At 40.4% G+C, this 26,316-nt stretch overlaps 1 protein-coding gene across 1 annotated transcript in view; it reads right to left on the reverse strand.

Annotated features, from left to right (window-relative positions):
* Nucleotides 1-236: 236 nt before the first annotated feature.
* Tmem245 (transmembrane protein 245) overlaps nucleotides 237-26,316 on the reverse strand; it is a 65,927-nt gene continuing 39,847 nt past the window's right edge. Inside the window, exons 13-18 of the mRNA XM_055605278.1 lie at nucleotides 22,784-22,906; nucleotides 22,494-22,639; nucleotides 14,196-14,296; nucleotides 12,326-12,500; nucleotides 7,714-7,908; nucleotides 237-5,002 (exon numbers count right to left, since the gene is read on the reverse strand). Of these exons, the coding sequence (XP_055461253.1) occupies nucleotides 4,957-5,002; nucleotides 7,714-7,908; nucleotides 12,326-12,500; nucleotides 14,196-14,296; nucleotides 22,494-22,639; nucleotides 22,784-22,906 (786 nt within the window). The 3' untranslated portion in view covers nucleotides 237-4,956. The remainder of the gene's footprint in view (nucleotides 5,003-7,713; nucleotides 7,909-12,325; nucleotides 12,501-14,195; nucleotides 14,297-22,493; nucleotides 22,640-22,783; nucleotides 22,907-26,316) is intronic.

Here is a 26,316-nt window from a genome sequence, read left to right on the forward strand (position 1 = left end):
CTCCCTCCAATGCACGGGGGACTTCTGCCTCAGCTATGGATCCACTGGCTTTTTGAGGGTTCACACATCCACTCCCCAGACAGTTTCCCTCATGTAAGATGACCAAATTTCATAAAAAAAAAAAAAATATTGGCACCAGTATAGATAATGGCGCCAATGGTAGTATATGCAGGGAAATTCTAGATAAAGTTCAAATTTCTCAAGAAACAAGAGACTAAGTTTATCACCTATTTCAACATTTGTTAACTTTATTTCAAAATATAAATATTTTACTTTTTACAAAGATGTTATTACATCAGTAAGTTGTGAAAGCAAATAAAGCTAAGAAACGGCATTTGTGTAATACAGGATATTTATTGTTGCATTTGAACACTTTTTCCTTTCAAATCATCTCTCTTTTACCTGAGAATGCAGAGGTGATACATTTTCAGAGATAAATAATTACAATGATATGTTCAACCTTAGTTTCACAATCAATCAGTATTTGAAATACAATCCAAGTACCTGAACAAGAGGCACTGCAAGGACAGAGTTTTCTCTAGGACAGCTGCAATAAGAGTTACACTTCTGGGTCACTCTGATACAAAAGATTTGGGATTTCACAATAAGCAAAAAACAATGGTAAAATGTTTCTTTCCATACCTTTTTTATTGCGTACATAAAGCTAGAATGAAAGACCAGAATAAAGAACTTTGGACTTGGAGTCAGATACTCTGTAACCAAATTCTGGCTCCATGCTTTTATATGTAAATTTCGGAGAGAGGAGGGCAGGACGTGGGGGGGAATGGGGATCAAACTTCTCAGGGCTTCCAGTCTGTACAACGACTATAATAATGACTAGCTCACAGGGTTGTCCAAAGGTGTCTGAAAGTTATAAAGTGCCATACAAAAGCATCACCAATGTATTCCCATTAACCGATTCTTGGATGTCTTGCAAAGTCAAGCATAAACACTGATTTGGGGTGCCACAAATGGGAAGAACCTCCTTCCTGCAAGTGCAGCTCTAGGCAGCAAATGCTGGTGTCTCAGTAGACTGCTGGGACTTGTTACCAATCCATGGTATCATGGTAACAAATTCCCTGCCAGTATTTTCACTACCTATAGTCTTCTAAAAGATCTATAAACTTGATCAAAAGCTAGTCGTTTGAGATGCTCAGAAAGAATAGGGGCACAACATAAAGTGCAACACGTGGTCCCTCCTCCCTTCACAATGTGTTGTGACATAATAAAAACTCATAGACATCCCAGGGAAAGGAAATAACTAGGCATTCCTCAATTTTAATCTCCCCTCCCATAGCAGTTTTTCTCTTACAACTTTATTAACTGTACAAACAACTACTATATGGAACCCCCTTCCTTCCTTCCTTCCTTCCTTCCTTCCTTCCTTCCTTCCTTCCTTCCTTCCTTCCTTCCTTCCTTCCTTCCTTCGTTTTTTTTTTTGACAAAAGTGGCTGAGCTATGAGAAAAAGGAAAGAGAAGCAGAAGGCAGGCTGAGGGAGAGGATCTGTACTCCACTTTTATTTTGTTGTTAACTGGCTGTTACAATAAGCTACTTAACCAGTAAATTTGTTTCCTTCTCTAAAACAATTATATCATCTCACTACAATAGCCCATTCAATCACCAAACTTCTGTGATGCTGCTAAGAAGACTCTTCACCTACAGTTCTCGGAGTATTTTCAAGCTATCAAGAAAGCTGCTTTGTGGCTTTGGGTAGGTATTTTTCTCAGATCTTAGTGAGTTAATAATATTTGATGGCAAAATGAGCAAAGACAAAAAACTGATAAAAATAAATAAATAAATAAATAAATAAGTAGAAAAATAAATAGTAGCTGTTCTTTGCAGGAACAAGAATTTGGGAGTATGTTGCCATAAGAAATTTTCATTGTGAAAAGGGAACTCAAAGTCCCAATGTGATACTCTTGGAAAGGCTGTGGGGGACCCTCAAAAAATACTGGAAGGCCAGGAATGGAGTATGGGAAGTCCTGAGGGTATTTCCCATAAACTAGGTTAAATCCTCCAATATCACCTAGGGTATTTCCCATAAACTAGGTTAAATCCTCCAATATCACCTAAATGAATGTATTCTAGTTTAACCCCCACTGGCCTGGAGTTCCCAGCATTTTCTGCCACACTTCTCAAACAGTCACCAAACAAGATGGAAAATGGAGGAATGATGAAGTCCCAAAAGAGTATGGTTGAGTTCTTACCAATGCCAAACTTAGATGGAAGAACCTGCCCTGCCAGTGCTTCCGCTGCCTGTACACGGGGACATGCCATCCCCAAAGCCACGGAGTTTGGACATAGGGTCTCTACTTAATGCACCCTGGTCCTTCCACAGTCGAGAGCTAACCCAGAGACATCTCAGGGCACAAAAGCAAGCAGCCAGTTCTTAGGGAGGAAAGATTAGGAGACTCACAGATTCATAATATCTAGGAGCCAAAGAGGCTGTACATAACATGGAATTTACACTTCCAGGCCTGCACCTCGTTCTCTTAACAAAAAAACAGGCGCTAATTGGTGTGCACAGCTTTTCAGCTCCCCTGTGCCTAGTTTAAAACTGACAGTGAAAGGGAACTTGAAACTAACCCTTAATTTATGCAATCCAAGCTGCTATGACAGATTCCTGTCCTCAATTTTACCGAAGCTACTTTCATTTCATGGATGCATTTTCCTGAGCTATGAGGTCCTGTTTACACATGCATGCACACACACCAAACAAACAAAACAAGCCAAGCTTAGATACCCTCTCTTAAGATCTTAAGGGACCTTTTTCCCAGGTCAAAGTCCATGCAAACTCTTCAGGGTAAGTGAGGGACTGAAACTAAAGACTAACTCTTTATGCTATCTGCTCTCTATCTGCCTTAGGAACACTCTGTAAAACCTCCTTCCTGTGCCTGGCATATGCCAGGATGCTTTTCTGATTCCAACTGATGGCCTTCCTGGATTTACTATGGCAATGGAGTGGTTTCAGTGGTCCTAAAATTTCAGAACAGGCTTACACCACTGCCACTACTTTAGGAAGCTCTGAACTACTTTCTTAGAGCTCAGAGTTCCCATCAAAAAACTGCACGTTCAAATTGAGAACTATCCTTCCAACAGCTATGAATTAGCTCAAACTTGGGTTTTTGCAATTTTGCTTTTATGTGGCTAAAAGCACATTGGAGCAACGTGATTTGTGTATGCACACAAAGTCACTGTACATTTGCCTCTTATGAGTATGTGCTAATTATAGCTATAAACTTATCATGATATAGTAAACAAACACAAACTTGTTTTCTCTCCTCAACCATTTTAATGCAAGAATTTAGATTTAGTGTGACTCATGAGCTGGCTGGCATGGAAGGTGAGAGAGGCGGCCTTAAGGGTTCTCTCTCACAGACCCTGTACAGTTTCTGGCATGGTACCTAGAGCTTACTAATGCTCAAGAAATCTGTTCATGAGCAAATAACCAACTGACTAAAAAACAGAGTAAGTGATTTAGTGCTCAAATCTAACAGGTGATGATGGAATAGCAGGTCATATGTTGAAGGGCTCATGATACAATAAGGAGACCTGTATGTGCTATACTACACACAGCAAGTCAAGAGACACTGCTGTGGGTGGGTTTTACTAATCATACCAGGAATAAATTTAGTGAGATATTTTAGGAAAAATTAATTTTAGTTTTAAATGCTAAAAACAAACAAACAAATCTTTGACACAAATCCTTTCTGCTGCATATTCCCTCAGAAGCACTAGAAGGCCTGAAGACTAAACAGCTAGAAAAGGCACAAGACTAGGAGCTCAGCTCTAGTTTCGGCCCTGCCATGAAGCAGGTCAAGCTTTCTTTCACTTGTAATGAATGAATGACAACGCCTGGGACTGGGAAGCTGCCAAGGCCCTAAGAAGTGCCTTATGACACTGCAGATATAATGTCAGAAGACAGGAGACAAGTTATAACACTTGGCTTTGCACTGGCCACTGTCCTAAAGCTTAGCCCCCTACCAGTGTGACACTGTGCAAGAGCTGATGTGAAGTGCGTGTGAAGTACTATGCACAAGGGCTGTACGTATGTAAAGCACTATGCTGGTTATGTGTTATGAGACACATACACTGTTACAGTGAGACTCAGCAAGCATTCATTTAAACTCCCATGTGCAAGGCACTGTGCTAAGTGAAGAAAATACGCAGTTCTGCTGCGGAAAAACCAACTGGGCACAGAACAAACCAGAGGGCCACTACACCTGAAAGGTTTCTCCTGGGAAACAGTTAAAAGAGAAAAGTTGACAGGGAGGATCCTCTCACATCGTTACCGTTTATAGCAGCTCAATAAGGATCATCATTCAATGTGGTCAGGCAAGTTGTAGAAATTTGGCAACGCTGAAAGGAGGTGGTGAAGGGAAGGAAGAGGAAGAAGAGTTCCCTTCCTGCTGCCTCTCTGGTCACAGCACACACATGTCAGCTTCACCCCTAAGACCCCTTTCCTCTTAAGAATAGGATGGTGTTATTTTAAAGGGTATCAAAACATACTTTTCCTGCTAACTAAACCATATGCCAAAGGGAAGCCTTGTCGCTGAAAAGAGACTAAAAACTCCTACAGCAGGAGAAAAATTACACAGAATATCCTTTAAAAGGTATTTTAGAATCCTTCAAATAACTTTATAAATATACTGCAGTAGATAATCACAGAGGGGCAATTTCAGGCCTCTGTGTCAGTGCATGAACTGTAACATTTCAAGCCATCTTACCATAGCTGTGAGCAAACACAGTTCTCAACTCTCAAGCTGTGTTTTAAAATGCAAGGCAGCCTAGAGCAACTTCTCTCTCACTTAGTGCTCTGCATGTAAGGCTGGGAGGCTTCTGCTTCTTTTCTGGGCGCCCCTGCCTGCCAGACATAGCTGACTGGACAGAGGCTGCAGCTGGGAGGACTCTCTGTCAAGGTGGAACTCCCGAGAAGTCACTACAGTAAAGCCAGGTCAATCTACTGAAGAGTTCAGATCTTCAGCAATATCACGAAAAGGCCTGGGAAAAACAAACAAAAAAACCAGAATGGTTAGTTGGTTTTGCTATGGAAAGAAGCAGGGATAGTAAAACCACAAAAACAAAGTTAGAAGGAAGAAAGGAGAAGCAATCCCAGGAACAGCTGCCATGCAATGTGGAGGACAGAAGAAGTCACTATTTTTATATTTTCACAAGATTATTTTTAATATTTTTTAGATAATTTTATTTTATGTGCATTAATGTGAACTGTTAAAACCCTTGGAATTGGTGTTACAGACAGTTGTAAGTGCTGGGAATTGAACCCGGGTCCTTTGGAAGGGCAAACAGTGCTCACTCAGTGATCACTGAGCCATCTCTCCAGGCCCCCACAAGACTGTTTGTGTTTTGTTTTTTAATAAGCACGAGCCCAGTTTGGGGCTGAGTATATTGTCTCTTATCAAAGACTTCCCCAGGCTTACTTAAAGCGCATATGGCTATATGACTAGATTTTGGCTAATGAGATGCTACAGAGAAGTGTTGTACAACTTTGGGGCAGCTTCTTGGCTCTTAGAACTTCTAGCTAGCTAGAAAATAGATATGATGCTGTTAGAGACAGTAAGTCTTATAGATGAGATAAAATGACGACAGACTCCTGTTAGGAAGTGGAGACCCTGGTGCAGCACTGAACCCACCCCCTGCAAGGAGGCGTTCCTAGCAGATATGGGGAGGCATTTTCATCACCTGACATGAACTGTTGCTCTCCCTCATCGGACAAGTTATGGGAACATTGCCAAGTGCCAGCTGGCATCTGGACTGGATAGAAAGGTCTGTTGTACACCAGCCAGGAGATCTGGAAATCTTTCTGTAAGGAATTGATCAGCCCACAGAGAGACCCAAAGTCATAGCTATTAAGGGCTGCACAGGGCAATGGATTTGTCAAATTACATTAAAGTCACACACATAACGACCCACCTATGGCTTCAGTGTCACTTTTAACATGAGCCAAAAAACAAAAACTTTCACTATCTGATATCATTGGTGCCAGGAAAAGCCAAAGCCTTTGTTTTTTTACAATAAACTTGGTGAAACTGCCCACAGGGATAAATGCCTGAAGGAAAGAATTGTGGATATCTAACTGTCCTCACATCATCTTTCCCAGTGCCCCTGACCCAAGGATACAACTTCTAACTCTCAGGAGAAGAGAAAAAGGTCTCATCTCTATACACTGGTTTCTTTTGTTTCATCTTAAAGTGAATTTTGTTTTATATTATTAAAAATCATTAGAAGACTCCCCCCACAAGAAGATAACAGCAAAACATTAACAAAATCTGTGGTTCTCTCTCCAGTACCCTGAAGACATTGTCCTTTCAATCTGCCCCTGCTGTCAAGAGGCAAAGCCGGCTGAAATGGTAGTAAACAGCATAATCAGGAAGCTAGAGAGGACTGCAAACTCAGCCTGCCTGGACTCCACAGTGGGACTGCCTCAAAAAAAAAAAAAAAAAAAAAAAAAAGGACAGGAGGGAAAGATGTAGTGCTCGTGTCACCAGCCCCAGTTGGTGAGGCCTGTCAGTCACTTGTGTCCCTCTGCTCTTTTCTTTTTGAGAAAACTGACTTTTCTTAGCCATCATTAGCAGTAAACTAAAAGCAGGGCACAGTGCCACACCCCTGTAATCCCAGCACTCTGGGAGGCAAAAGCAAGCAAATCTCTGTGAGTTCGAGGCCCTACAAAGTGAGTCGAGGACAGCCAAGGCTACACAGAGAAACCCTGTCTTGAGGGGAAAAAAGTCTCTAGAAGATTTAAATTTTTTTTATTTGAACTGTTGCTAGGCTGTACATACTTTATACAAAAAAAAAAAAAAAAAAAAAAAAAACATTTTGTAAGGCTTTTATTTTTAATTCTGGGATAGTCTCATTATGCTGCTGCTGATTTTCCTGCCTCTGCTTCCCAAATTTTAGGGTTACAGGCATGAGCCATGGTTTACTTTGCAAGTTTTTAACATTAAACCTGCTACATAGAGGGAAGAAGGGTGGGATTGGGAGGGAATGAGGGAGCGGGATACAGCTGGGATACAGAGTTAATAAAATGTAACTGATAAGAAAAAAATAAAATTTAAAAAATAATAAAAATTAAAAAAAGATCATGTACTTGAATGTGAAAATAAACTAAGGAAACAAAATCTCCATTAAAGAAAATTAAATCACTGGAAAAAAAAAAAAAAAAAAAAAAAAACCTGCTACACAGTAGACATTCTACTTCTAGGTATACAAGTAAGTGAAACACAATGATCACCAGGATATGCACACCAGATAACAGAATCTTGTCTTTTAATACCCATGAAATGGCAACTCTTTGACACCTTTTAATACTACACTGAAAAATTGAGACTGGTATATGCATACATTGATATACCAGATAACAATGAAAACAGATGAGTGAAGAAAACAGAAAACAATGATATGATGAGTGATATAGGTAAAAACACTGACAAAATAGGTCTGTCTCGAGAGCACACGATAAATTTTAGACCATGTTCAAAACTATTCAGGGGACTGGAAAGATGGCTCAGTGGAAAAGGCAGACTATCTGATACGGAGATTATAATAGAAACCTTGAGGACTAATAGCAATAATTTACATAGCTAATGAGTGCTCAAGACATTTAACCTGACAAGTCCCAGATGCAACTATTCACTGAAAACAGAGACAGGGCAGTACATGCCTACACAGGGTTACCATCATGCTGCTGAACTCACCGCTGAGTCTGAGCAGGCCAAGGGGTCTGATTTGGTGTGGGCACTGAATTCGTGGGACTCACTAGCATGGCACTGTAGATATTGGAAGCAACCACGAGTATACAGAGAAGTATGGGCCCAATGATTGCTCCTTCCAGGCCCAGGTAATATGCTCCACCAGCCACTGCTAAGCCAGTCAGGTAGGGATGGCCTCCTCTGGAACAAAAAACACCCAGTTGACACATGACTCCCAGTGAATACCAGCTTCAGAGTAAATCCCAAGAACAACAATGTTGGTCCTCTAGTATTTCAAGCTTTACTCCACTACTAGCTTTCTTTAGATTACATCAATGCAAAATCAAGAACAGTGTAAAATACAGAGAAACAAGGATTTTCTTACATGTGCCAAAGAGTGACGTCTACCTCTTTTTATAGGACTAGCAACTGAAAGAATAAATCCATTGCTGTTATCAGGCTATTTGTACCCATTCCACATGGCTTCCTAAAAGTTACTGCTGGCTGAAGACTGGTTACCTAAGATACCTGCTAGGTTTACTTCCTTAAAGGATAATAGTGAGTGAAATTTATCAGGCATTTGGTTAATAAAACATCTAGAGTTTCATAAAATACTAACAGCAGCATCCCTATTATTCAGAGTTAGACCTTTGGCAGCCTTCTAAACTATGACTACCGCAAGTGTAATAACAAGCCACATATGGAAGGCCTCTGTCAACAAAGTCCAAGACTTTGATTTCACAAGAGTCATAACTGCCCTGCAGCTTATCAAGACATCGCTGACAATTGGGATGGGGTGAGACAGATATAGCAACACAGTAAAGCCCTGACCACTGACGTAAGAGGGATGAGGAAAAGGTCATGGTCTATTTGTTTCTCGTTTTTAAATAACACAGATGAGTGGAACATTTTAATGAGGGTAAATAATTAAATATGCAAAAAGAATGTTTGATTATATACATATTAGTGTTTACACATACACACTGGTGTCTGTAAACGTCAGGGAAAAAAAAAAAAAAACATGTTCACAATTTACTTCTCTTTCTTCTTCCAAAGAGATTTATAGCAGTGGCCCACATGTCAAGTGGACTTCCCTAAATAATGTTTGAAAAAAAAATTGTTATCAGAAATTCTCAAGGCTTAAAGTGAGGGAAAGAGAACTTTTAACATCAAATACATGGAGCACTTAAGTGTAAATCATACACAGTTTAAACCTTAATTTTTAAAACATCAGTTGATCACAGTACTGGTTCTGTGGTTGCTTTGAGGCAGGGTCTCACTCTGTTGCCCTAACTGGCCTGCAGCTTGCCATGTGAACCAGCTGGCTGTGAATTTTTGGATATTCTCATTCCTATGCCTCTCAAGTGCTGGGATTACAGTGTACACCACTACGCCAGGCTTTGTGTTGGTCAGATTGTTTATTTGTTTGTATTTTAAGGTTTATTTTTATTTCTGTGTATGTGCATATGTGTTGGTATGACTGCAGCCCAGGAGAGAATTTTGGATTCCCTGAAACTGCATTTACAGAAGTGACCAAAGTAGGTGCTGTGAACCAAACTCAGGTCCTTTTAAAGACTTCACACACTTAAGTGTGAAGACAATTCTCTAGATCCAGGCTCTATTTTTTATATTGAGATGGGACCTTGCTATGTAGCTCAAGTGGGCCTCCAACTGGAAATCTTTTTGACTCTTGATTTCTAAACACTGGGGATCACAGACTATGGGTAACACTTGTGGCAATTTTACTTTTCCCTCTCAAGCTGCAGGCACATAAATTGCCCTATAGGATGGATTGGGAGTTGCCTTTTTCATTTCACTCTAGTTCAACGGGGCTTCTGTGCTGTCCCACTGTTTTCTAACTTTAATTTATTTGAAAAGAAATAAATCACCACATAGCTTAGTTTTAGAAAACTTAAAATAGGTAAAGATGGCTGTTTCTAGAAACTGAGACCCTGTCCACTAAGCCTTTATGTTTGTTTTCATTTTTTGATGTTTGTTACTGAGGCAGTGTGTCCTTGAACTGGCTATGTAGCCCAGGCTGGCTTTGAACTCACAGAGATCATGCTTCTGTTTCTGCTTTCTAAGAGCTGGGAGTAAAGGTGTGCACCACCATGCATCGTATGTTCTTAAATGTTACTACCATGACACACCCCACAGGTGCTCATGCCAGGGACTTTTACTCAGTGACTGTACGCTGAGTGAGGTCAGATATGAGCCCCACCTGCAATTACAGCGCACAGGAAGCAGACACAGGATGACTATGAGCTGGTATCCTTTCTCAAAACAATCATCATCTTAATAATGAAGATAATCAATTGAGGAGCTGTAACTGGCGTTTGCTACTTTATGGTTTTTTTCTCTCTTCCACCCTTATTAACCTCCTAATACTAGATTGGAGAGAAAAGGATAGAAGAGAAAGGATTAAGTTATGTTAAACTACTTTCTACTGATTAGGGGTGTTGGGTTCCTTTGGGAAGGTTTGATCTTTGCTATCAGGGCATCTAATTTATTTTTCTCGCTTCTTTGGGACAGACTACTCCAACCACCAATCAGCGACACCTATTGATGCTCTAGCATTTATATATCCTTTGAAAAGTTCCCAGAATTACTAACATTACCACTTGCAGAAACTATCTGCAGCTGGCAAAACCATGCTCCTGCCAGAGCAGGAGGCAAATCTTAGTCAGCGGCTGCAAAGCAGCCCCATATCCCTATACCTGGGATTAAAACAAAAACCTATTCTTATAATGTTACTCTGTTTTTTAAAGAAACCAAAACTCCAAAATTCTCACTACAAGGACATGATGCAATCTCTACATAGGTATAAAACCTAGAAAAATAGAGCGTTATCACATCATCAAAGTTTAACCTGTTTAAGCTGTGTTCATCATGAATCATGCATATATCTGAAGAGAACACAAACACTAACGCTGTCTGAGATTCACCTTCCACTGGAATCTGTGGACACACAATTACATAATCATTTTCTTCAAAGGCAGAGCATGATTAAAATTGCCACTAACTTTATTATACTTAAAATATGTTAGGCTAGTACACTGACACAATGGAATACTACTCAGCCATCAAAAAATAAGGAAATCATGAAATTTGCTGGCAAATGGATGGAACCAGAAGAGATCATCTTGAGCGACAGAACCCAGACCCAGAAAGACTCATGGTGTGTACTCACTTACAAGCAGATATTAGACCTATAGTACAGGATAACCATGCTACGATCTACAGACCGAAGAAGCTAAGTAACATGGAGGGCCCAAGAGAGGGTGCTGGAATGTCACTCAGAAGGGGAAATAGAATAGACAGCAAAAATGGATGAAGAGAGGGAACTGGGCAGGAGATGGAATGGGGACGGAAACAAGGATAGTGATCAGATGAGGGGAGAACAGGGATGGGAGGTGAGAGGGCTGGTTAGAAGAAGGGTAACTGAGGGGAATAGCTCTCTGATAAGCTGGAGGCCTGCAACAGGGTAAGTTCCTAGGAGGAAATGGAGGTCACTCTAACTAAGACTCCTAACAGGGGAGAAATGGAGACTGAAGTGACAGCCTTCTAGCCAGGCAGGACTAGAAGAAGAAGGGGAACAACAACCCACCCACAAAACCTTTGATCCAAAAGCTTCCCTGCCTCAAGAAGCACAGGGATAAAGAGGGAACAGAGATCGAGGAAATGTCCAACCAATGACTGGCCCAACCTGAGAGGCACCCCATGATAGAGAGTCAGCCCCTGACACTATTAATGATGCTCTTCTATGCTTGCAGACAGGAGCCTAACATCACTGTCCTCTGGGAGGCTCCATCCAGTAGCAGATGGAGACAAGTGCTGGAACTTGCAGCCAAGCAGGAGGCAAAACTCTGGAGAGCCCTGTGGAAGTGTTGGGGGAAAGATGGAAGGACCAGAAGAGGGGTAACCACAGAAGAAGACCAACAGAGACAACTAACCCAGACCCACAGGGGCTTACCAAGACTGAGACATCAACTAAGGAGCATGCATGGTCTGGACGTGGGTCCCCTGCACATAACATATATGGCCAATGGGCGGCTTGGTCTTCATGTGGGTCACCTGGCAAGTGGAGGGGAGGGTGGCTGTTTCTAAAATGGGCTCTACTGCCCGCTTTTGGGTCACTTCCCTTTGGCAGCACTGCCTTGCCTGGCCTCTGAGGATAAGGATATGCTCAGTCCTGATGTGACTTGATGTGCTGGGAAAGGTTGATATGGGGAGAGGAGATGCTCCCATTTTCTGGGGGAAAGGAACAGGGGAAGGGAGAAGAAAGGACTGGGAGGAGAGGGGGGTCACCTTTGGGATGCAAAGTAAATAAACTTAAATAAAATAAAAATTAAAAAAATATTTTAGATATGCCTGGCAATACTTCTTTCCAAGGCCAAATGCCACAAAACTCACAAAAAAAGAATTTTGCATAATTTTGTCTTAACTTTGGGTTTTATTCTTAAATAATAACAATCATAACCCTATCACAGCAATATAATTCTACATCCAAATTTCACTGTCAAAAGGATCACAAAAGGTTATCCAACTGAAACATTCTGCCACTAGACCCTTCCCTAACCAAACACCTACAACTCAGCAAGAACTTGAGAATACTTACCCTGATATATCAGAGTAGATGGCAGTGTCCACAAAGTATGTCGGTAAGAGATGAAAGACCAACAGCAAGATGGCCTTACATCCTAACCCCTGTGTCAGCCACAGGTCTAAAACTGCAGGTACTGCTGCCCAGTATGTCCCCAGAAATGGCACAGCTCCAAGGATTGCTGCCAAAGCTAATAAAGGAACAAAAGAAAAACAAATCAAAGCCACTGTCAAAATATTAACAATGCAGCAGAGCCCAAGAACTACTTCTCCCTCCCTTAAAAACACCTATCCACTGCAGCTGGAAAAACAGCTCAGTGGAGAAGACCATCAACTGCTCTTCCAGAAGACCCAAGTTCGATTCCCAGCACTCACATGGCATTCATAGTCCCCTGTAATTCCAGTTCCAGGGGATATGACATGCTATTTTGGTCTCTGCAGGCACTGTACACATGTGGTATAAATGCATGCATACATGCATCAAACACCTACATACATAAAATAAAAATAAAGCCTACCCAAACAAGCTCCAGTTTTAGAGGACCGGTAGAGCCTATTGAACTGAATTTTCTAATTAAATAATAGTTCGTTATCTTAAAAATTGTTATTGAAACTTTTCTAATATGTCTAGTTTACAAATTTATGGGGTTTTTTTTCTTTTCTTTTTAAAGGATTTATTTTTTTTCTGTGCATTGTTGTTGTGAATTGTGTATCTGATCCCATGAAACTGGAGTTACAGACAGTTGTGAGCTGCTATGTAGGTACTAGAAAACGAATGCAAGTCCTCTGGAAGAAAAGCCAATGCTCTCAAATGCTGAGCGATCTCTCTGGCCCCTGGCTATGTTATTCTTAAGTGTTAAATTTTATTGGCCTATGGCTAAATCCAGTTCTATAAATATAACCCTAGAACACTGACCAAAATATCCTGACCCTCAACTCAATCTAACTCTCAGCTTGAATTCTTATTCTTTACTTTGCTACTAATAAAAATTTAAATGTAACTTGATATATAACAAAAGTCCTGTAAGTAGAAGGATCTTACTTCAAGCTCTCTTCTCTCCCTCTCTTTGGCTCCACACAGACGTGGATTCTTGCTCTGGTCTAACCATTAGCCATTTGGGTGACCCTGAAAAGCTGGCTTTCATCTATACACCACCTTTTCTGTCTGTCAACATGATTGTACAATAAATTCTTGTGCTTTCAGGATACATGACAATCAGAGGTGGGTTACTAGACCACTAAATGGGAAGAAACATGAATGAATGTGGGAATGTAAGGAAGAAGGGGAAATGAATGACAGTTGAAGAGTGACAACAAAGTAAATGTGAAAGGCAGGGACGGACATTTTAAGAAACAGTGACAAAAATAAAAAAGTTGAAGGGGGTTCTAGAAACAATGACAAAATAAAAGAAAAAGTGGAAGAGGGCTCTGAACCAACAAAAGAAAACCCCAGATTGTCACCTGCTGTAGAAAGAAGGCGCTGCTCTCAAAATGGATGACAGTATACCCACACTTAAATTCACCCAGACACATCCACCTGCCCCTGAGACTGTATCCCTCATGGGACAAACTATTAGACAACAAACTGCTCACTCCCTGCCAATTAGTTCAATTAATTTTTGAGAGCCAACTATGTGCCCAATGTTGTACAAAGTGTTAGGACATTTACTCATTCAACAAACCCCTGCAAATGACTTTCTATGTGATGGGTACTGTTCCTGATATGAGGACTATAGCAAAATATAAGCACATTGCAAACATGCTGAACTAGAAGAGACCTCCAGCCAGCCGGGTGGATATCCTAACTCTGAGGAAGAAGGCAGCTCTAATGTAAGGTCTAACTTTCCTTAACTAGTCATCCAGGAAGTTCTGTGTACTGTTGTTACCTGATGGTATGAAGACAATATTGATGCCAAATATAGTGTGAGTCAGCCAGGTGTACAATCCATAGAAGCCAGCCATTTTGAGGGAAGCATCGAACACCCCCCTAGAAGACCCAGGAAGAAAAGAACAGGTGAATAATCCCAGCATCATGTTGTGGTGCAGAAAAATCGCCTCTGGGTCTCCAGTCACTTTATTTCAAATCTGGTAACAGCTCTCATTTCTCTGAGCATATACTTATTTTATTAAAATACTGAAACCTACATATTAAACTTTTCTTTATATTTCTTCCTGATGAGAAGATAACTCAAACAAAACACCTTAAAATAGCATGTTCACTGAAATAACTACCAACTTTCTATTCTGTGTGGATGCTGGGGGTGGGAGGAAATCAAATTCAGGGCCTTGGGCATTATGCAAGCACCCTACAGAGCTACACTCCCAGTCTCAACTTTCTATTTCTAAAGCAGGTACTTCCTGGGTAACAATTATATTTCCTAAGTATAAATAGCATGTGTCTAAAGATAGAATTAAGTTCTAAGAAACACAGATTGCCTCCAGTGAGCTTGGAGTATGGCTGGGTGATAGAGTAAGGTTTAGCATGTTCCAACTCTGGGTCCAAGCCCCAGCAAGGAAAGGAAAAAGATGTAAGAGGAAGTGACAGGGGGTAAGAAGGAGAGAAAGCAGGAAAGGTAACAGAAGGGGAAAGGGAGGGCCAGCAAAGAAAGAGTAAGGAATAATCTAACCTATACTCTCTCAATTTTTCTCTTAAAATTGTCACACATTTCTTTATAAAAACAAGACTACAAAGCAACTTCTGGTATCAAATAATGCAAGTCATCTGGGGAAATACATGATTATTAGCTCCAGAGTATGACTGGGCAGGAAAATAAAGCAGTGAAATTAGGCTTATCTCCTACAGTTAGATCATTGTATGGTACATGAAAGTGCTTTGTTTCTGCTTCTCTGTTGGAAGAGAATAAATCAGTTCTGTGTGGAAAAGGCAGCAGCCTCAAGTAACCCCCAAAACCACAGAGGCGAGGCTCTGTAGGGACAAACATTCACAGGTAGGTGAGGCTGTCCCTGAAAGAGGATGGTGGCAGCGAGGGTGACACGGCGGAAAGCAGACTCTCTGCAAAGATTCTCAGGAGGGAGGCTCCCAGAGCCCAGGAGGGAGGCTCCCACAGCACAAGCTGACTTGCAGTCACGGGACTCTGCCATGCAAGTGGACTGTGCGATAAGGTATTAATGAATAGCTCCCCATCTGCAAAACCTTTTCCCACCTTTACCAATGGCATCACTCAACAATGTGTCATGTGACTCTCACAATAAGGGCCCAGATTTACATATATGAAAAAGAAAGAAAGGAGGAAAGACACCCCATAGGATACAAATGAAATGAAGAGCCCAAGAAAAACAAATGATGGGGAAAAAACAGTGGTATCCAGAAACGTGGATAAGGGGAGAATTAAAAAAAGGAAGAATACCTGGCCTGGAAAATAAAAGTCAAAAGAATGATGGAAACATCTGGGAGGAAGCTGGAATAAGAGATGAGGCTTAGTAGGCATAACATACAGCAGTCTAAGTAGAGGACCTCAAGGGCCAAGCATGGAGAAGAAGGGGAAATAGGCTGGCTATATTCTCTGGAGACCTACGGACAACAATACATCAGCAAAGGAGGGGATGGAAGGGTTTCTGCAGTAGGAGAAAATCACCAGAGTGCAGCACTCTCAGAAGCCACTGGATGAGGAAGCTGGGGAGGAGTAATGACCACATCAACTACTAGGGTGAGGGGAGGGTCACAGAATTTGTCTACTGTGAAAAGTTGTGGATGCAGCTTGCATTAGCCTGACCTTGTAAGTTTCTGCAGAAAAAGCTGGCACCAAGGATGCAGTAAAGATTCTCAACTGAGGCCCCTGCAGGTGGCTCAAACACCAGCTCACCCCAAAACAGATCATAAGTATGTAATGAGCACAGCTTCTTTCTTTCCACCCTGAACCAGAGCCGTATGTAACAGAGTCATTGCAGCAACTTTTAGGTAATTTGTGGTCCCTGACCATCTGCACTACATTGTTCACAGTTACCAAGCATATCTGTGCAACACCCTGAGATAAGAATATAAGCTACTACCTGGACTGCACTGCACATGACCTGCTATATGAGCATCTGTTAAGGGCAGAGCAGTACCTTATCAACACTTCCTGAGAGAGAGGATGTTTTAATGCCCTCAAATCTCCCCTACATCGTCCAGAGAATCCACAGTCCTGATCATATCTCCATTTTAAGACTTCTGACCTTACAAGTTAGAAAATGCATGTTTTTAAATACTAAGTTCATGATAATTTGACACACTATTAACGGGAAGCTAATATAAATGTATTACTTAAACTTTAAAGTATAGGTTATATGAACAAGAACCTGTAATGCTGAACTTATACTCACTCATTTCCCAGATTCAGAAGTTGACAGTTGGGCATATAGCTTAGGGATAGAACACTCATCTACCACATAAGGCCCTGGGTTCAATCACCAGTATTTAAAAGTAATCATAATGTAGGTATAATTAAACCTCTATAGTACCCACCAATGACCAGATACCACAATCCAGAAAAACAAAGTGTAAAGTACTGACTACAGCTGCACATGGACGTTTACAATATGATAAAGCAAGTTTCAAACACAAGGAATGTAGCTAAATAGTAGAACTTGTGAAGAACATGTACAAGGCCATACATAACACACACTCACTCACACACACATACACTCACTCCAAGACTACTGATAATTTGCTTTCTTAGTCAAAGAAAAGTTTATCTGGCACTAAATAATGATCTGTATACAATAATGCACAATTCAGTTAAATGGACTAGCAGAAATTAGCTTCATCATTGTAAGAACAAAGCTTCTAATGAAAAATCATTCCATTCTCTTGTGAATGCCAGTTAATCCAAATCTTTTTTGGAGAGCCAAACACAATGTGTATATTCCTGCCTTTCTATCAGGGAAAAACAGTACGCTATATATCATCTAATCTCAAGCCACTAGACACAGACTCGTGCCATTTCTAAACTACACCTGTGTAGCATCTGTGCTATGTGATGTCACAGTGCCAACAGGCATTCTCTTCTAAACTGCTCACCATGACCAAATACCTCCTGTAAAAGTCAAAACAAAGTCTGCATGGTGGAAACCATCCTAATAGCCATGTGCTACCCATTTTCCCTTCAGGCTTGACCTCTTCCGTTTGAGGGGAAGAGCTATTGCTTGTGCTCAGCCCTCTGGGATCATTTTATCCCTGGCGATTTTTCAAACGTAATGGAAATTAGTTCTTTCACTATGTCTCTAGACTTTCCTGGCACTCAGCAATTGACAAGAATCATATTCGGAATATGTTGGAAGCTCTTCTCCCCTCTTCTGATAGTTCATCTACCAATGGAAGAAGAAGCTGACATCACCCACTGAGGTGCCTTTTCTAACAAGATTAATTCCCTTTCTCAGACTTTAATCATTACAGACTCACAGACAATCCCTGGCCCCATACACACAAGATACCACAGCTCAGGCTCCTCTCTCCACCTTGCTCCTCAAAGGCTATGCTCCACGTACACACACATCGCTGTGGAATAAAAGTTCCAAAAGTTGTGGTACAGCCAGCCTTTCCTCTGCACCTTTCCCCACTAATAATCCTAAGAATGTCTGTACTGACACTAAAGGTGTGCGTTTTGTGCCTCATTCACACAACTATGTCTCAGCTATGAGCCCTCTCCCATTCCTGATCAATGAGCACTCTTCATTTTTTTCAAGTGAAGAATAAACAGACAAGACAACATCAGTCAATTTTTTTTGACTTTTGATGAAATGAAACCTGAAGTAAGCTACAGAATGAGAACGACAAATAACAGCTCAGAAGTACACAGTGCCACCTACCACAGACAAGCAGGAAGCACAAGTCTAAGAAAGAAAAGAAACAGAATATGAGTCCAGTCCAAAACAACACCGCACCCCCTCCACATTTCTATATACTACTTCCACCTTTCATCTCTAAAGATCAAACAGGAAGAGCACCAGGGTATCATTTCACCTAGAAACAATGGCTACCATCACCTTATGAGCACTCTACCCTCAATATAATCCAGTGTGCCTCAAATAGAGGGTAAGTTAATGGAGAGGGACCATGAGCAGCCAAGCCAGTGCACAACATTCTGACTGGGACAGTGCCAGCTCCCTTGATCGTGGGTGTACCACTGTGTCTTCAAATTCATATACTGTGAAGCAGAAATTTTAGTTTTAACAAATTGAAGGTTTGAGTTAACCCTGAATGTACGCAGTTTATCAGATTCCTTTTTCCAACAACTCAGATGATCATCACTGCATCTCTAAGAAGATATTTTAGTTAGAATATATACAATTACATTTAAGAGGCAATGCTACTGCACACTTAATAAACTCCAGGATAAACACATACTCTAGAGTTAAGAGGGGAATCAAAGGCTCGTATATCTTGCTTTATTGCAAGTGTATATACTCTAGGACAACAGTCTGGAAACAAATGCCCAGGGTTTTCTAGTATCACCCAAACACCTGACCTCTCTTATATCACATCCCTCCCCACCTCCTGGTTCATTTGTCTCAGAGACCAGCTACATGATCAATGCACAAAAATCTGGCAACAACAGATTTCTAGTGTAAGAAGCAAGGTCATGGCTATGCACTCGCACCCAGATGCAGCTGAGCAGTGCAGGAAAGCAGAGCTTACATAGTGAACAGCTGAGGGTCACAGTCAGAAGCAGCCAACTCTGGATACAACCTGAGAACTCTGGCAGGAGTGATATACATTTATTCAGAACTGTTATATCACTAATACTTATTAATATACATTTTGTGTCCTAAACAATGCTTACTGATCATGAATGATCAATTCTTAAAATTTGTAAACGGTTTCAAGTACAAATAATAATACATATCTGTACCAAAAACTTTGAAGTTCAATAAAACAAATATATAGCAAGTATCACAATGAAAAACTACATGTACAACAAAGTTTTTTAAGGCTATTTCCTTTGAGCTTAATAAGATAAACATTCAAGTATATTACACTAACCTTTAATCACTGTAAAGAGGCATTATTTACTCTATATAGTTTCCCAAAATATGCATAAGAAATTTTATCTCTTTATTACAATACTAGACTATCTCAAACAAATAAAAATAATAATCCCATAACCTATTTTGTGTGTGTGACTTTTTTTGGTCTTGATGAATAACTCAAACTAACCTTAAACTCTCTATGTAGCTCAAACTGGCCTAGAACTTAACAACAATCCTCCTGGCTCAGCCTCCCAAATACTAGGATTACTAGGATTACTGGATGCTACCACATCCAGTTCAAAAGCACTTTAAAAAAAAAAAAAAAAAAAAAAAAAAAAAAAACTTTATGCCAGGTGTTGGTGACACACACCTTTAGTACCAGCACTTGGGAGGCAGAGACAAGTGGACCTCTGTGAGTTCAAGGCCATCCTTGTCTACAGAGGGAGTTCAAGGGGAGCCAGGGCTACACAGAGAAACCATGTCTCAAAATATTGTAAACAAACAAATAAATAAATGCTTTATATTGTTATACATTTCATTTTAAGCAAGTATTGTTTACACCCTTAAATCTGTAAGAATTTCATTTAGTCAACAACTCATTCATATTTGAAAATGAAAACATTAATTTACTTAAGAAGAAATACTGACTTTTTAAAAATAACTAAAATAATTTCAATTTTTCAGAACTGGTGGGAAGAGCATATCCATTTCAGAACATATCATTCTCTGAATTAAATCTTACAGAACATACATTCTCACATGTAATTAATTCATCACCAGGAGTTCCACCCTCCAGCACAAAAAAAGCTGTAATCCCAGCAAGCAATAGCCATACCTGTGTGCATGCACTCACGTGAAAATATCACACACACTAAATTGCATTGAGGCCGTGACAACATGCAACTTAGTAATGTGCAATATCTCCACCAGAGCAAGCAGAAGGGAGCATCGGGGAGAAGGGTGTGACGTGGACATTCGGGAGGCAGCATGCTTGCTAACGGGAGGAAAATGGCTAGGGATCCAAGATGCATGCTACTAATTCAAACTCCTGAGATGAAATGAAAACTCAATGGCAAATGTACTTAATTTGGAAGAACATGGATTTAGAACTAAAATGATTAAGGTTCAAAATTTCAAGGGCATGGTGATCACACAGGGGTCACACAGCTCAGACAGCAAATTCTAAGAAACACTCACTCTGCTTCATCATGCAGTTAACTCCCAACCTCACTTCACTTTGAACTCATTGAAGGATCACATGAAATTAACTTAGTGGTTTTTCACTTGACCATACACTGCTGAGTAATGACTTATTTATAAAACTGGTATTACTGAGCATTTACAGAATAAATTGCAATTTCGTAATTGTTTATCTATCCTTCCAATTAATCCTCATCTACAAAGAATCATAATTCCTACTTGAACATAATCCTTCAGAATGAAAATTCTTACTTAGGTTCTTAGACACAGCTTATTGCCATTTTCCTCCTGAAGACTCCTGAAAGGAGCCCATGCAAAACCCAGACATGTTAAGTCTTTACCATAAGCTTGTAAAGAAACAGCATGCAGGGCTGGAGACTGCAAAAGCTTGTCTCAAGTCACAGTTGAAAATGGCTGTCTGTGACTTAAACCTGCCCATTAGCTTTCACCCACAGGACTACAGTGCGAATACTAAACTTTTTTTTTTCCCCTGTATTAAATGATGAATGAAGTCTGGCATGGTGGTACCTATTTGAAATCCTAAGTACTTAGGAAACAGAGAGATAGGAGATTTCAAGTTCAAAGCCAGCATGGCTGACAAAGCAAGATCCAGTCTCAAACGAGACAGAGATTAGGATAGGGAGGTTGTGAAGTGTCTTGTAAACTCAGTGTCAGTCAGAAAGTTCCTCCCTCTGAGAAAGCAGAGTAAGAACATTCCAGAACTATAATCTGAGGAAGATGAAACTTCCGTGAGAATGAGGTTCTGGTGGGAAGCTAGAGCACTGCTGTTCTTTCAAAGGTCTTCCTGGGCAGTACACCTGTCTCCATACAGCCTGGCCTCTGCTGTGTTGACAGAAGGACTGGTGCCAGCCGCTGCAAAGGCTATTTCAATAGTTTCATGCTACTGGGATATTTTTTGTTTTGTATTGTTTTATTTTTTCCCTTTTAGGGTAAGAATATTTACAAAAGACTTTTTAAAAGTGACACACAAAAGATAACCTATTGCTGCAGTTTTCATCATTTTATTTATCCAGTAAGGATGTCAGAGGTCACAGACTTGGAAGCAATACTAAAACTATTTCTCTAACAATCTTTATTTGACCTCTCCACATGAATACTCAAAGATACCAGACAGGTGTTAAGAGCAATTTTTTTAGAATGCCAAATGATACCAAGTTCAATCCAAGGGGGAAAGTACTGATAAAGACCTTCTCCAAGCTTCCCAAGTAGGAACAGGGAGAAAAGCTGACGGCATTTCCAAACATGATGAACTCTAGGACTATATATACTTTTCCAAAGATCAAACACCAAAGGGTGTTTCCAAAGATCAATGTGGTTATCTCCCTAGCTGTTTTCATTAATATAGTGGAAAGGCAGCCAGGGGAATTCAAGAATGATTAAGGTCAGTTCAAGGTATCTGTGGATGACTAGTTCCAAACAATGATACTGTATGCGGAAACAGAAATGCCAAAGTTTCCACTATGTAACTGAGTTTAAGACCACTTAGCTAACCACTTGCTGTCACTGAGCATTCACTGAATAAAATAGCAATTTTCATAACCATCTTACCCCTGCAGAGGGCACAGCTTGGACACAACAAGAAAGAAGAAACAGGAGGGTCATCTATCCCCAGCCCAATTCCAGGCTGGACCTCCTAAGAATAGATAAGGGTCCTAATGAGGGTGAAGACTATGTGGTGAAAGATGGGGGTTCTCCTGGGCAAGTGAACAAGATGATGGAAACCAAACTAAGCCTCTTTGCGGAAAGCCCATCTGTAGACACACATTATGTCTTTGTAAATCACAGCTACAGAGTAGAGAGGCAAACTCCTTGGAACTTTTCCTCAAAGCACATGCACTGCCTCTAAGACCTTCTTTGAGTAAGATAAAGGTCTTGAAAATACCAACATCCTTCACTAGTTCAACACTGAATGTTTCTATGAACTACAAGGAAGGTAACTGGGATGCCATGGAAGCTTATGAAAAAAGTAAGAACAGCATAAACCTTGTCCCTACCTGATAGCCTCTTCCACAGACTGCCCGATAATATTAGAAGAAGGACCTGGCTGAGACAGTGGTGTCAGGCTTATCACCCACTTCACTGGCTTGTAGTACTCATCACTGGAACTTAACAGATAAAATAGTGTGGTCAGGAAAATTATCTGCAAAACAAAGGACAATATCACTTAAAAAAAAAAAAAATCACATTTCAGAACCTACAGAAGACAGACATGCACAAATACGAAGCCCGGAAAAAAAAAATCTGTGATGCATAAGGAAATACAATGTGCGCTCTGTGTACATACCAGGGAAAGCACAAAGTTGAGAAGGGCAGTGCCACTGTAGAAGAGGATGGTCAGCAGTGTGGTAACCGTGGTAAACAGCAGGCTCACGTTCCGGCTCATAACAATCCACAGGGACTCCAAGATCTGATGAGAAAGGACAGCGGGGTCAGAACTCCTCCTCATAAAGGGAGCAGCTATAGCCATCTAGTGTGCTTTTAGTGCACTGTGTTATTAGCTAAAATGGAAAAGTAAAATCTGTTGCCTATCTTAAAGGCAGGAAAAAGCATCCAGAAACATCTATGTCCAATAGTAAAGAAAATGGCTAAGTAGTTACAGTGAATCCATTCCAACTAACACTTCAAATAGGTTGACAACTAGCAGAGACATTTTACTATATTTTATTCCATCATGCTGTTTTTGTTTGTTTGGATTGGTTTTTTTCCAGACAGGGTTTCTCTGTGTAGCAGCCCTGGCTATCCTGGAACTCCCTTTGTAGACCAGGCTAATCTCGAACTCACTGAGATCTACCTGCCTCTACCTCCTGAGTGCTGGAATTAAAGGCATGTGTGACCATGCCCAGCCTCTACTATGCTTTTTTAAAAACAGAATTTTTATGTAGTCTGAATTTTAACTGCAAAAACAATACATATATATGTCTACAGAAGACTACGTAAGCACACTGTGGCTCTGTTTATTTTGGAGGGTTATTAGGGTAGGTCATTCACTAGATTAGCTAACTATACCTCTACCTTTACCATCTCCACTCAGATTCAACCATAAATACAGTGTATTATTCCAATGACTTTAAGTCACAATGAAAATAATGAAGAGACAGGATCAACAACAGCCTTTTCTGGAACAGATCAAGACTATTCACTTGATCTATTACCTACAAACTGATGGGAACCAGTTCTCAAGACAGCTGTGCATACATTAGATGTAAAATATACGTAAAGGAAGATGCCAATGTCTCATCATGTCTCTAAGTTTTCATTTCTTGTCCCTTCATCATCTCAAACCCCTTACAGTGTCTCTTCTATTCTTCCCAAGTGGGTGCTTCCTCTTAATAAAAAACATGGAAGCAAAATGATGAGGAAGACACATTCTGTTCTAACTGTTAAAAGTGTTCCCATAAACAGTGCTGTGGATGACTTTATAGACATCTGAACTCAATCACAGAGGTTTGCTGCTGCTGCTGCTGGGACCAGAACCCAGACATCTCAATTTTTCTTTGGTGCCTTTCTAAGATTGCAGTTCTGGTCCTTTCATGTGCTCAAACAATGACATGTCTATGCAATGTCTGCCATTCCTCTCCCACCTCAAATGCACCATTTAGAAAGAACATTCTGTCGCAAGCCTCAGTTCAGTCTTCATAAGAGAATTCAACAGGCGGGCTACATTTACAAAAACCCTTTACAAAAAAAATCTTGAAAATGCTTCTCTCTGCCTACAAAAATATGCACAATTAACTGTTTGACCTTGTAGGATAAAGAATGAATGAACAAAGCTGCTGATTATAGGAGACAGTGCTTGTATTTATAATTTGGCAAGCATTCTTTTGGGAGCCCCAGTCACTCTGGAATTTTTTATTAAAAAAAAATTTACGTAGTTTCTGAGTCACACAAATAAAAAACAGCCTCCTCCAATTATTAAGAAATTAACTGAATATGGAAACTGTAGACTGGCAGTTTCCAACAACAACCAACTAAACCATTTTTACTTGGAAGAAGATCAACTAGAGAAGACAGAGAGGACATTTCTGGGATGTTAACTGAATCACTGAAGTAGAATTTTAGCGTAATCACCAGGCTTAGAAAGGAGAATATCAGTAAAGTATCAGTAAAGACCCATGAAGCTCAGAAAAATGCAACAGATTCATAGAGGCAAAAATGCATCCCAACTCAAAAATGGCAAACAAGAGGCAGGGTGGGCATTAATCTAATCAACAGTAGAAGTATGACTAAAAGGATGCCTAGAACAGAGACCATGAAATGAAGCCCAGAGGAGACCCACAAGCAGATAACCTGGTCACAGATGGCAGTTAGCATTAACAACGAGCCTCAGCATCCTCCTGCTCTGCTGCTTCCCTTCTGAGTCCACTACCATCCAATCACCCTTGGTTACTTATTTGGCTTCTCAGGTACTTCTGAGCCAAATTCTATAGAACCCAAGAAGCACAAAGAAGCAGCTTTGAGAAGTGAAAAAACAGAACACTACAGGGATGCAGGGTCAAAATAAGAGAATACATCTCTTCCGCAAAGGTGGAGTTATCTCCCTGTCAGTCTAAGAGCCTAGTGATGTGGGCTACATGAGCTCCACTGGCCTTTTCTGGTTCATCTTCCTGCTCTAGCCTTACAGGAAGGGATATGGAAAGGTCTCAGCATACCATTTCAGCTCTGCCACTGTTCTTTTAAGCACAAAAATACTAAAGTAAGCTACAAATGTGCCTCTTTTCATTAGTTTAGTTGACAAACACCAGGCTATATTCTAAAGTAGTGATAAAGAGCTTAAAATCTAGTCAGAGAACACAGAGAAATGGCTTAGCAGCTAAGAGCACTGGCTGCTCTTCCAGAGGATCCAGATTCGGTTCATGGCATCCACATAGTAGCTCAAAACCATCTGCAATCCCAGTTCCAAAGGATATGATACCTTCTCTGATGTCCATATACATGCAGAAAAAAACTCATACAAATACCAATAAAAATAAATCTTTAAAATTACATTCATTCAGGGCTGGAGAGAGGGCTCAGTGCAATGTTGTTCTTCCAGAGTACCTAGGTTCAATTCCCAGCACCCCATGGCAGCTCACAACTGTCCATAACTCTAGTTCCAGGGGATCGACTCCCTCACACAGACACAAATGAAGTCAAAACACCAATACATGCACATAAAATAAAAATAAATAAATCATAAAAAATTATATTCATTCAGAAAGACTGAGCATCAATACTGAAAAAGGTAAAATATATGCAAGTACCCAAAAAAGAGTGAAAACAATGAACTAGGAGGAATCTGACTATAGGAGAACTTCCATGTCTTCTGAAACACCCTGGGGAAAGCTGAGGAACTTGCCCAAAGATCAGAAAAGAAAGGAAAGTGCTGACTCCAGCACTCTGGAGGCATAGGTAGGCGGAACTTGAAGACAACCTGGGGTACAAAGACCACGCCTTAAAAAAATTTGGAAAAAAATTAATAAAGCACAGAAGATAAAACAAAGACAGAAAAGTGTGAAAGGAAGAGATCTAGAGCTCTCCCAAGGACAAAACATGTTCTGAAGACAATACATGTTAAATAAGAACCTGGTCCCTCACACAAAGAAAAGACATTATATAAATAAAGACAGTATAATAAAAACTTAAGACAATATAAATGTCATCACTGAGTCTATTCTAAAACAAGAGTAGTTTTATCAGCTCTCTGGGCACTTTAGGAGAGTTAAATTAGAAAATATTTATAAAACAGCTAGTCCAGTATTTGACATACACTATGCATTTGTGTATTGTGTGCACGTGTGTGTGGAACACATGTACCAGTGCATGCACAAGAGCGGAGGC

The sequence above is a fragment of the Psammomys obesus genome, unplaced genomic scaffold, assembly GCF_907164565.1.
Source record: "Psammomys obesus unplaced genomic scaffold, mPsaObe1.curated_primary_1811, whole genome shotgun sequence".
Lineage (NCBI taxonomy): Eukaryota > Metazoa > Chordata > Mammalia > Rodentia > Muridae > Psammomys > Psammomys obesus.